The sequence below is a fragment of the Belonocnema kinseyi genome, chromosome 3 (assembly GCF_010883055.1).
Source record: "Belonocnema kinseyi isolate 2016_QV_RU_SX_M_011 chromosome 3, B_treatae_v1, whole genome shotgun sequence".
NCBI lineage: Eukaryota > Metazoa > Arthropoda > Insecta > Hymenoptera > Cynipidae > Belonocnema > Belonocnema kinseyi.
In genome coordinates this window covers 70460862-70474611 of record NC_046659.1, presented here as the reverse complement: position 1 = coordinate 70474611, position 13750 = coordinate 70460862, and the positions used below count along the sequence as shown (strand labels likewise).

General features: G+C 28.2%; 1 protein-coding gene across 1 annotated transcript in view; it reads left to right on the top strand.

Moving 5' to 3' along the window:
• The first annotated feature begins 7668 nt into the window (after nt 1–7668).
• LOC117169872 (open rectifier potassium channel protein 1) overlaps nt 7669–13750 on the top strand; it is a 39013-nt gene continuing 32931 nt past the window's right edge. The window contains exon 1 of the mRNA XM_033356379.1: nt 7669–7875. Within this exon, the coding sequence (XP_033212270.1) occupies nt 7734–7875 (142 nt within the window). The 5' untranslated portion in view covers nt 7669–7733. The remainder of the gene's footprint in view (nt 7876–13750) is intronic.

The window sequence follows — 13750 nt, the reverse complement described above, 5'->3', positions numbered from 1 at the left end:
TATTTTGAAAGTCTTTATGTTGAGGCTTTTGGAATTTAACAATTTTCAATTAAAAATATTTTTAATTGACAAATGCCGAATCGAGCATCTTAAAATTTTGTAGTTTTAAATTAAATTCCTTTTAACAAAAATCAGGTATCTGGCGAAAAAGTTTTCTATAATATTGAGAATTAAAATGGGATTATCAGTCATTTCTTTTGAAAGAAAAACATTTTTTATGGAACAAGTTTTAAAATAATTATTTAAAAAATAGTTTTTATAATTTAATTTTTTCTCACTGTCGCTACCTACCAATTTAAAAAAAATGGTTGTGATTTCATCAATCAGGGCCCGAAGAAATAAGCCATAAATTGTTAAACGATTTTTTCCAAAATTGTTAAAAAGCGATCGTAAGAAAAAATTCATTTGAAAAAGCATAGTTTAAATAAACTTTCTTTTTCCAGTTTCAAGATTTTTTTATTTAAAATAATGTCTTTTAATAAAAATTATATTCTCGGAAGTATTATTTTGATTCTTAAAATCATAGAAAAACTTTTTTGCCTAGATATCTGATTTTTGGCACAACTACCTTCAATTATTAATTCATTATTACTTAAAAATAATTAGTGTTTAATTTATTTTAATTTATTTTTTTAACCTGAATCCCTAAAATGTGTAATCAACAAAAGTAAATAACAACATTTTAACTTTGGAGTGTTCAGAAACATGTTTGTTCAAAATTGAAGAGTTTTAAAATTAGTTGCGTTTCGATTCGTACTACTTAAAAAGTATTGTACGAGTTCAAATTGTTCAAATTTTAAAGAAAAGGACACAAAATTGAAGACTTTCAAACATGTAAGTAGAACTGAAGAAATGAAAATTTAGGTAATTTTTGTAAATAAAATAAAATAATAAAATACAAAAATTAAATGTTTAATTTATTGTAAAAATGATTAATATTGTCAAAGGTGGAAATTCTCCCGGATTAATCGAATCCATAATTCAATCCTATAATAGCATACTCTAACTGTCTAGGAAACCTCCTAACTCTTTAAATTGTCAAATTTCGCTAAACGGTCTAATTCGGTGAGTAACTAATTATCTCAATCGTACATAAAGTTCTTCCTGCTTCTTATCTTAAAATGAACGAAACTAAAACCATTATAGAAAACTGGTAGTAAAAATGTTTTTTTTTTCAAGTGTAGAGATAAATAATCATTTGTATTGCTGTGAAGAGTGGATAATACTAATTAGTGACCAATAGTATCTTTTTTCCTCAGTCTAAGTAGATGTGACCTCCATTTTTATTTACATTTTTGCTCGTCTATTTCTGTGACTTGTTCACTGAGTTATATACCTATATATAATTATGCATAAGTTTTATACTTATATTAAAATAATGTTTTTATCGTACTTGTTTATCAGTCACAAGAAGATACTTCTTCGATTCATTGACCTTGCGGTTTTAACTTTCATTCAAGAAGGCAATAAACCTCATTAGCCAATTTTTCGTTCCGCGCTGAATCATATAAATGGTAATAGAATCATTGGAAATTTCTAGTGCTCATTATGGCTATATGTTTGGGAATTCCATATCTGGAAAATGTAATTTCTTAGTGCGATAAAAATAATTATTGTAGGTTTTGTACAGGGGATTTCCAATCTTTTCCCTTCCCTTCTCATGAAAATAGGGGAATAAATTCTTTTCAATCAAATTAATATAGATAACAAGTCGAATTTTCAACTAAATGGTGGAGTTTTCAAACAAAAAAGATTAAACTTCAACCAAAAATAGATGCATTTTCAACAAAATAGTTGAAATTTCAAGCCAAAACGATAAATTTTGTAGAATACGGTTGAATTATCAATCTGTAAAATTGATTTTCCAGAATAAAGATCATTTTAAACAAGAAGAAAGACCAAATCGTTAATTTAACAAATTTATTTTCAACTAAACAGTTGCATTTTAAACTAAATATTTTTTTATAATCAAATAGTATAGTTAAAAAAATAGTAATTTTCAATATAATAGTTGAATTTGAAACCAAATGGGTAAATTTTAATCCAACGTTGAATTTCCAACATTCAAATGTGAAATTTCAAATTATTGGTCGAATTCTCAAACAAAAAAGATTAAAAATAAACCGAAAACAGTTTCGTTTTCAACCAAATAGTTAAAGTGGCCAGTTAAAAATAAATCGAGTTTCTCAAAAAATAGCTGAATTATCAACCTGAAAAGTAGAATTTTCAACAAAAAATAGTTGAATAAAAAACCAATGTATTTTAAACTTAGCCGTTTTAGTTACAATCAAATAGTTAAACTTCCAAGAAAAAGATGCGAATTTTAAGAAAAATAATCGAATGTCTATATAAATAGTTGAATTTGGTACCAAATAGTTACATTTTTAATAAAATGGTTGAATTTTCGAGCTGCAAAAATGAATTTTCAAACAAACAGTCGAATTTTTAAACAAGAAAGATTAAAATTATACCAAAAACCGTTTCGTTTTCAATCAAATAATTAAACTTTTTAGCTAAAAAAACTAATTTAAAAAAAAAATATTAGAATTATCCACATGAAAAGTAGAATTTTGAATCAAAAGTGTTTGAATAAAAAAATCTATTTTCTACTCAATTTTTGCATTTAGAAGCAAAAATGAGTATTCAAAACAAATGTTTAATTTTAAAAAAATAGTCATCTCTAACAAAAAACTTGAATTTCCATCCAAAAAGGATGACGTTTTAAAAATTTGTTGAATTTTCAACCTTATAGTCGCATTTTTATCCAAGAAAGATGAAATTTCTACGAAAACAGATACATAATTTAAACAAAAAGGCAAACTTTCAAAAATTAGTTGAATTTTCATCCGTAAGGATATCAGTTGGTTTTTAAACACCAAAATATGAATTTTAAACAAAAAATATACGTTCTACGATGCAGTTGAATTTCTAACAAAGCGGTTAAATTAATTACCTGAACAGTTGAATTATCAACAAAGAATATTTGAATTAAAAAAATAAATAATAAAATCCCGCTAGATTTGGTTAAAGCTTAATTCTTTTTGATTCTAAAGTCTACTATTATATTTTTAATTCAGAATTTATTATTTACTGGTCGAAGAAAAATCATTTTTGTTTTAGAATTCAATTACTTCTTTTAAAATAAGTATTTGTTGAAAATTCACCTTTTTTTATTTGAAAAAAAAAAACTTTTAGATCAAAGTTGAACTTCCCTGTAAAAAGTCCTCTTTTTCAGTCGAATATTCGACTTCTTTGTCAAGCCAGTTTTTTAGTTTCAAAATTAAACTACTTGGTTGGAAATGCAAAGGTTTGGTTTGAAGTAGAATTTTTTTGTTAGAAAATTTGACCATTTGACTTAAAACGAAGTTCATTTCCAAACTTCATCTTGGTTGAAAATTAAACTTTTTTTTAAATTCAACTATTTAGTTAAAATGGGCATAGGGCCCAAAACTCACATAGGACCTAAAATTTTAATAATACCCAATATGGACATTGGTCCTAAAACTGGCGCAGGGCCCAAAAATGACGTTGGACCCTAAGTTGCCGTAATACTATATATGGACATAGGGCCCAAAACTGATATAGGCCTCAAAATTTGTATAATACACAATATGGACAGAGATCCCAAAACTGACATAGGACTCAAAGTTGCCATAGTACCATTTATGGACGAAGAGCCCAAAATGGACATAGGGCCTAACATTGACATATGGCCCAACATAAACATAGGGCCCAAAACTAATATATGGCTCAAAATTTGCATAATACCCACTATGGAAAAACGTTTAAAAACTGACATAGGGCCCAAAACTGGCATAGGGCTCAACATTTTCATAATAACCAATATGGGGATGGGGCCAAAAACTGACATAGGACCAACAATTGACATAGGGCCCAAAATTGTCATAATGACCAAAATTTACATTGGACCCAAAATTCACATAGGACCAAAGATTGGCATATGAATAAAAATTGGCATAGGACTTAAATTCTGTAAAATCTAAGTCAGTTTTTAAAGAAAAAACAAAAGTCTGCACCTGAGATGGAGTTTTACTAACTTAAGGTCAAGAAAGTTTGCCCAGAAAATGTTATCTAGCTTCAAGGAAATAAACGTGGAAGTTGCTTATCGCAAAGTGACACTGACCACAAATTGAAGTAGAATCGGCTGCGATTTGCGTTAGAAAATTTAATCCTTAGTTTAAGTTGAAAATAAAAAATAAAATGGGTACTTTTAATAAGAATAATACATTTTTGAAACAAAGAATTGTTCTATTCCGCGAAAATCAAGATTTAGTGTGCAGGAATTGCATTGAGGTTTTTAGGTGAAAAGACTATAAAAAGAAGTTTTTTAAAATAAACGATAATGATTTAGAAAAATATTTACGCTAAAGGGAAGAAAAAATTATTATTGTGCTTAAATTCTACTATAAAAGCTTTACTGAAATTTAAATTTAAATATTTTGTATTGCTGTATTAAAAAATGAGAATCCAAACAAATCCTTTAAGAATAACCATTTTCGGAAAGCACAACCCATTATCGGAAAATGTTGGTTATCTAGTTCTGTACTGCCACTCTTTAATTATTATTTTTAACTGAAAATTTAACTATTCCACTTTTAGTTGCACTTTTTTTCATTGAACCAGTTTATTTAAAATTCATTTTTTGTTTTTTTGTTTGACGGTTAATTATTTTAGTTTAAAAAGCAATCTCTTTGATTGAAAAGTGATCTATTTTGTTGTAAATTAGTTTCATCTTTAATTCAATATTGTACCCATAGGAATTATATTTAAAAAGTGTGTTTCTTTATTTTCCTGCAAAATTTCCCTATTCCCCCATTTTTAGAGATGTTTGGACTGTAGGGCGGGTCGAAAAAAATTCTTAATGATTAGATTAATCGCTAATACCATTGAAAAGTTTCCTTGTGGTAGTAAGATTGGAAATTTTCAATTTTTTAAATTTCTTGTGTATGTGACATACTTTAAAAGAAAATTTTTTAGGTAATGTTCAAGGAATTAAATAACCTTAGACGGAAGGAAATCAGAAAATAATTTGCTGTCAGAAAATAATATTTTTAAAAATGACGAAGAATGCAGTTTTGTTAATTTGGAGCTATAGCTTAAAAAAAATGTTTTCCTGTTTTTTAATGCATTTTGATGCTCTCTTAATAAACTGAGGAAACACATACATATTTTTAAGTTCATCTCCATTCAAGAAAGATGACTTTGCTATCATAAGAGATGAAGTTTCTACCAAAAGACGAATTTTTAACCAGTTAAATTAAGCTATATAAGCTATCTAAGCTATATAAACTTTACCAGGGGGCCCTATCTCAGAATTTTACTGTAGTTGAATCCTTAACCAAATAAATGAATATTGAACAAACAAGATTAATGTTCTAACCAAACACGCGAATCTTCAATAAAATGCGTGCATTTTTTACTAAACTGTTAATTTTTTAACTTATGAAGGATAAATTTCCAACCAAAAATAGAATAGCTATATTTTCAGATAAAAAATTAGTTTTCAACGTAAGAAGAGGACTTTTTAACGCAAAAGATTAACATTTTTAACCACAAAGGTGAATTATCAACCAATAATGTGAATAAAAAAAAACATTTTCAACAAAGCAATTTAACTTTCAACTAAATAGTTGAACTTTCAACAAAAAAGATAAATTTTTTACCAAACAGTTACATTTTTACCAAAAAATATTAATTTTCCACCAAGAAGATTAACTTTCTACCAAAAAATAAAAATTTTCAACGAAATGCATCAATCTTCAACTTTTCAATTTTCAAGAAAAAGGCGATTTATCTATTAAACAATTGAATTTCCAAGCCGAAAATAGCATTTAAAAAAAGAGATAATTATCTAATAAATAGTAAAATTACCATAAAAATAGTCTAATTTTTATAAAAGTAGTCGACTTTGTAATAAAAAAGAGGAACTTTTAACGGAATGGTTCAATTTATTCCCAATTGTTGAATATTCAATAAAACAGACGAATTTTTCACATGACAGCTCATTTTTCAACTTCAAAATATGAATTTGCAACTAAAATGACGAATCTCTAAACAAAACGCATTTTCAAAAACAAGTTGAATCCTCAACCAAGCACATTAATTTTCAACCAAGCAGTTGCATTTTCAATCGAAAAAAATAATTTTCAGGGAAATAGTTGAATTTTGAACTAGAAAAGATCAATTGACAATTGAAAGGATCAATTTCGAACCAAAGGTGGAATAGCTACATTTTCAAAAAAAAATTAAGCCGCAAAAAAACGTATCTTTAAGGAAATATTTAGTTAAATTTTCAATCAAGAGTCTTCATTTTTAAATAAAATTATGAATATTCAACCACAAAAATAAATTTTTGACAAATTTGTTCAACTTTCAACCAAGTACTTGAATTTTTTATTTTAAAAAAGATGACTTTTTAAAGCAGTATTGGGATTTTAACCAACGAGATGAATTGCAAATCAAAAATAGAATCCTTGACTTCTGAACCAACATTTCAAAAAAATGTCTCAGTGGGTTCTACTAATTCAGTTCCCGTTAAAGTCAAAAAATGAGAAAAAGAAGTTTTTTGAAAACAGGGGGGAAGAAACCAATTTTTGAAAAAGGGAAAAGAGGGGAATAGGAAAAAGAGTTAAAAATCTGAAATATTAATGTAATTTCTAAACTTATTAAGTTATTCTTAATTAATTAGTAGAAATTTGAAAGGAAATCCGAACCAACTCGAATCTTTCCGGAATCTTTATCCGAACCAGAGTTCATTCAAACTGATCCGAAAAATGTTCTACATTTTGTTCGATCCAAATCGGTTAAAAATTAATCCGACTCAATCCTGTTCAATCCGGACCAAATATTCAATTCAAATAAATCCAAAATGAATCCGAATGAACCTGAGTTCGGATTGAATTTGATTCACTGGAAGTTCGAATTTAACCGGATTGAGTCGGATTAATTTTTAACAGATTTTGGTCGAACGAAATGTAGAATTATTTCCGGATTGGTTCAAATTAACTCGGATTGCTTCGGATACAGATTCTGGAATTATTCAGATAACTTCGGATTGGTTCCGAAGAAATCCCTATCCGATACTTTTATTAGGGATGTTATCTAAGTTTGTAACGTTACCTCCACTGACTGAAAATACTTAACATCAACTGAAAACTGCTTGAATTTCCCAAACTCTTAAAAGCTGATTAATCGAAATTTTTGGCTAGACCCCCACCCCCCTGAAACTGGTACTTCATTTTTCGAATGGCCCCTTAGTGAGACCATAAAATTATAAATAAGAATAAATTGAAAGGTTAAAGAATCTTAAAATGTCTAATTTCCAGTGACGACTTGGAAGCTCTTGCGGAGGAGGGGAATAAGAAGAAGGTCATCGAGAAGAAGGGCCAGACTAATAAGGTAATTCGAGTATTATTCGTAAGTTATAAAGGCCCTGGGTCACTGATAACGATACAGGAGAATTCATATCGAAAAAGATAGCGAGTTCTCATTAAAAGGCCATCGTCAGAGATAAAAGTCTTCTCGCAAAGCGCTCAGGCAGTCCGAGTGTCCAGCGTGTTGGTGAAGCATTGGTGGTTGAAACTGATGTGAGAGTTCTAATCGCCCTCGACGATGATTTCGTGACGAAGGTTTGATCGGCCTCGAGGAAGAGCCGCTGCGAGGAATAGGAATTCTTCATCGTGAAGGAGATCACGACCACCTTCCGGAGGAACATGTCCAAGAAGCAATGGATGGTCCTGTTGATGCTGTTCTTGACCTACCTTCTTCTGGGCGCATCGATCTTCTACCACATCGAGAGTCGCCTCGAGGTCGAAAAAGTCAGAAAGGCCATTGAAGAGCGCATCGAGATTAATGGTGAGTTCCATTTTTTTTATCTTAACATATATGTATGAAGAATGGAAGTGTCCATGTGAATACAAACAGGTTGGGACGAATAAAACAAATTAAAAAAGTCGAATACCGTCATTAACTCTGAGGTAGAAAACGAGAGTGTGCAACAATTGCTAAAAAGGACAAACAGATCTTAACAAGGGGAAATAGGATAATTTTGTCATGAAAAAAGTTGAAAAATTAGGGAATAAATAAACACATATTTTTACATTTAGAAAAAGAATATAGTCTTTAAATAGTATTAAATGATAATTTTTTAATGACTTTTGCCATTAAAGAATTTATTTGTCAAGGCGAAATAAAATTACCCGAAAAAACACAAAACATTTGTTGAATAAACAATTTGTGTAGGTTTTGAATCGATCTCATAATCAAGAATGTTTTCTCTTCTAAAAATTACTTGATTAATAATTAGATCGTGATACTACTAAGTATAAATAAATATTTACATCTGAGACTTGTTATTACCTCTTTACTATAATTAAAACTTTCATTCATAATTATAATAAATAATAAATATAATTTAATAAAAAACAGTTAAGGTTTGATCATCTAAAATATACTAGCACTAAACAAATAACCTTTGTCAAACAAAAGTTTGTCTTCACGACAATTTTCAATGGTTTTTCACTTTGTCGAAACAAAAATTTGTATTTAACAACAAAGTTAACAATATTTTTTTAAATAATTTTTCAGATGAACCTTTTTTCAAGATCTTCACATGAACTTAAGAAGAGCTAAAGTCAATTTAATAACTATCTCGCAATAATTTTCAAGAGTAAGCAAAAAAATGGTTGTAATGTTTTAAAGAATTCAATAATCAAAAGCAATTTTATCGTGATTTGCAATGATTAGTTGTTTGAAATTTATAGTTTTCATATAAAATATGAGAAGAATTAGTACCGTATTGCAATTAAATAAGAATGGCTGCTGATTGACAATTATTTACGCAAATTATATAAACAAATACACAGTTTTCGTATGTCAGAATGAATAGGCTATTTTTTTGCAGAATCAACCAAAAATGGCTTTCCAATCTCTGTGCTTTCATTTTTTTCAAATTAACAACTGTCAATTAGTTCAACAATATTTAGAAGCAAATTGACGTTTTGAACATCATTCCAGGAGTAGGCGCAACTTTCTACAGAAGCAACTCAAACTATATTGCCAGTAACTGCTAGCTATAATTTTGTTTAAATTGATAAATAATGATAATGATCTGAACAATTTTTTTTCAATTAATGCAAATTTTGACAATTTTTCTAAGAATAGGCTAAATTTTCATGGTGAAATAAACTAAAAATATATTGCGAGTGTGATTTTGCCAATATATAAGAATAGTTAATTATTTAAACAATTTCTATAAAGAAGTGTAAATTCTGGAAACTTTTGCAAGAATAGGCTTATTTTCATCGTCGAATAAACTAGGAATAATGTATTTCCAATGACTCCTTTTTATCATATTTTTTAATAAACAAAAACAATTTATTATATAAACAATGCTTATAAATAAACTCCCAGTTTGACTATTTTTCGATGATACATTTTTTTTTGCCGTATCAACAAGAATTGTCTTGTGAATTATTTCTTTTTGTCATGTTTTTCTAGTGGGGAAAAAGTCTTGTTTATTCAAAAAATTTTTATAAAAAAATTCAAAGCTTGACCATTTTTCCGTGATAAATATTCAATTTTTTGCTGAATAAACTAAAAAACTGAGGTAATTATATACGTTGCTATTAAAGGTGTGATGGGTTCTTAGTTATTAGTTTTATTGGGTTATCAAATTATCTATTTTTTCGGTATCGTATATTAATGATAACCGAAAATGTGAATAATATTTATGTTCCTGAAAAGTGAAACTTAGTTCATTTCGCAAATAAAATTTACTAGTTATCATGGAAAAATTGTCAAATTGTGAATTTGTTTATAAATATTATTTAAATAATCAATATTTCTTGTCAATTATATGATAAAAAACACATTCATAAAAAAGTGGCCAAATTGTACATTTGACTACGAAAATTGTTTAAATAATGAACTGCTTTGATACATTGCCAACATATCATAGCAAAGATTCATTGGCAATATATTTTCAGTTGTTTTCGCTAAGAAAATGGAGTCTATTCTTTAAAATAAGTAAAAATGTGCATTTATTCATAAGAATTGTTTTAATGATTCACATTTTTTATCAGTTTTAACCAAATTGCAGCTAGAAATCACTGGCAATTCATTTTTGGTTTGTTTCCCAGAAAAAATGAGGGCTTATCATTGTGAAATACAAAAATCTGTATATTTGTTTATAACAATTGTTTAAATAAGTATCAAACATCAGTTGTTGTTAACTAATCACAATGAGGCAGTTATTAATTTCTCTCATATTTTTAATAAAAACAATGAATTTCAAACAATTAATCATTGCAAATCACGAGAAAATGGGTTTTGTTTATTAATTTGTTTAAATATTTTATGCAATTTTTTCCCACCTTAAACTACCGGAGATTATTTCTAGAGAAACAAACAAAACTATTGCTTATTATTGCTCTTCTTTAGCCTATTTAAAGACCTTGAAAAAAGGGCATCTGAAAAGTTAGGAAACAAATGTTCTTTATTTTGTCGTTGAGAAACAAATTTTTGTTTGGTCAAAGTGACTTTGTCCACAAAAAATGCTTTTGGCTACACTTTTCGAGTGTTCACGACTCTAGATTTTTATTTTACAATATTAAAAACGATATATAAAAATGCATAATGACAAATTTCTAAATATTAAGAGTTCTCTAAATTTTTGAAACGAAAATCTCTTGAAATTCACTTTGTATTCTTTTTAAATAACTTAAACTGTTAAAAATCTTTTCAATTTTTTTCAATTCCTGAACATCCTTTGAAACTGTTGAAATTCATAAAAATCGCTTGAAATAAAATTTGTTTTATTCCTTAAAGTACGATAGAAATTCGTTAAAATCCCTTAAAACTCCTATAAATCTTCTGAAATTGAAAAAATTCTTTAAAATATGTAGAACCCAGTTTAATTTTAATAAATATAAATTAAAGTAAGTTAATAAATAAACTATTTACTATTTAGTATTTTATAATGTCAGATTTTCAAATCATAGGAGTTTTACAAATATATAAAATGACTTAAATTATCGAAGAAATTATTCATTCTAGTTAGTAAAATATGTTTTTAAAAAAGTCTCACTTTCGTAATTTTAATATTTTCATGAATTTCAATATCTTTGACCTATCTGTAGATTCTAACTGTTTCCGTGAATATTTTTTCAGTCTTGAATTAAAACTTGTTTATATTTAAACAAGTTAAATGTGCGAGTGATAATTTAGAAGTTGTTTAATTTTTAAATGCACAAAGTAAAACTAAAAGACTCAAATATGAACATTTTAAAATTAAGCCCTGAGGGACAAAATAATTTAAAGTGATTTTTTTTTTAATTTTTCAATTTTAAAATAAATAAAATAAAACCTTTTATGTTTCATTTTGGTCTCAAGAAAAAGAAGCTTAGGTTTCTTTATTTAAAAAAGTGAAGGATAGAGAATATTATGTATATTCAACCAAAACATATTTAACATCTACTAAAAACTGCGCGTGAATGTTTTAAATTGTGACAATCGGCTTCTTAGTAATTATGAAAAATGCTTAAACTCTCAACCTCATAAAACTGCAGACCATCGTATTTTATTATGTTTCATTTTAAAAATATATTCTTTGCTGAGATTCAACGAAAAAATGTTGTACCTTTGAAGTTTTATTGAAATCATAAATATTTGTTTGAAATTATTCAAATAAAAAAAGTTAAATTAATTATAATGGATAATTATGCAAGTACAAAAAAACTTTCAGTACTGGCAGTAAAATATTCTAGTTTTGAATAGAATAATTTTGTAGATGTGAGGGAAACAAATGTGTTTTCAAATATCGCATATTTCAAGAGAAAAGGTGAAGTTTTTGGAGAATAGAGAGAACAGGTAATTTGATTTAAAGCCAATTTAAGTATTTACAGAATTTAAGGCGTTTTAAGTTATCTTGAAACATTTAAAAATAGTCCCTGATTTTCCAAGTATTTAAAAAGATTTCATGCGATTCCAAGGTATTTTCACAAAATTTTGAAAGATATCGGGGGATTTTCATGAGATTTCGAAGATTCAATTAAGGGATTTAAAGACATTTTAAAAATTTGCAAAGAATTCGAAAAATTAGTAGGGATTTTATAGGATTTCTAGAAATATAAATATAAAATGATTTTGAGGGAGTTCAAGGATTTTTAATATATTATACGCGATTTCAAGAGATTCGCAATGATTCCCACGAATTCCTGAAATATTTCACTGAATTTTAAAGGGATTTCAAAGATTTTAAGAGGTCACACAAGATTTCGAAGTTTTCGATGGAATTTCAGAAATTTTAATCAATTTTTAGACATTTTAAGAGCTTTTTAAGGATTATAATCACTTTTCGTGGGATTTTTTTTAAATTTTAAGCGATTTAAAGTATTTAAACAGGTTTTTATGAGACCTAAGGGATTTTAAAAGATCTGAAAATAGTTTTCCTGGGTTTCAAAGGTTTTCAAAGGATGTTGAAATATTGAATTCAATTACAAAGTATTTTTGCGAATTTCGAATGATATCAGGGGATATTAATGAGATGTCAACAATTTATCGGGATTTAAATAAATTTCAAAAGATTTAAAAAGATTTGCGAATATTTCAAAGAATTTAAAGGGATTTTAATGGATTTGAAGTTTTAGAAAGAGGCTTTCATGATTTTGATGGATTTCAAAGAATTTTAATGACTTCAAAAAGACTGATGAATTTAAATTTATTGTAAGGGATTTAGCGAGATTTCGAACGATTCCCATGGATTTTAAAGATTTCGGTGAGTTAAACTCTGTGTATTATCAACGATATATCTACGTCACCCTTCTCCCATTGTAACCTATTTTAGTCTTTTTTCTGATCCCCCCACGCCGAAAAGGCGTTAAGTTTTTTGAAGAGCCCCTTAGAATTACTGACATATTTGATTGTCCCATTAAAACTTTTTATTATTTTGTACCTCTTATTTATTTAACAAATTTATATAATTAAAAAAATAGTATTTATCATAAAAAACCTCGAAACTGCATAGTAATACAGAAAATTTAATACTTAGATCTTTTGTTTGATTGTCTTTCTTTATGGTTATTTTCTTTCCCTTTTTCATTTCTACATCGAATAGGTCAACTCGAGCCTAACCTAGAAATAAATCTAACCTAGCCTAACCTAACCTAACGTCAGGAAACACAATTAAACTGATTGTGTTGTCCCGTTGTCTTTGCGGTACCGTTTCATTCAGCTTCAGCTTAACCTACATAGAGGTTTAACCTATCCTAACCTGACAAAACCTGACCTAACCTAACCGATTACGTTGGCAACCCTGTTCTTGCGTACTTTCATATTTTGACATTAATAGCAGTAAATGTCTGGAGTTTCGTAATCGCTTGTTGCTAGCATTATTCGCCTGTGTCTGTAACCAGGGCATCTCCACGTGGTGACGGTGGGAAACGGATCCACATTGGCTGAGTCCCTGGGTAAACGGCGTTCATGCCGTCATGGCAGACATAGGTAAAAAGTGTATTACGATGCAGGGAAAACCCCCAGTATCGGCGTCTGCTCAGGGTGGGAAAGCGGGCTCTCTGACGTCGTCATCATGCAACCGTAGCTCTTCATCAATGGATCACTTGGTTGGTGTAGTCTCATGCTACAAGGAAAAAAACCGCGAGCATTTCTCAATCGCATGCCTGCAAGAATAGCTCAGATTCATTCTGTTACATTTGCAGTAAATATAAAGTGA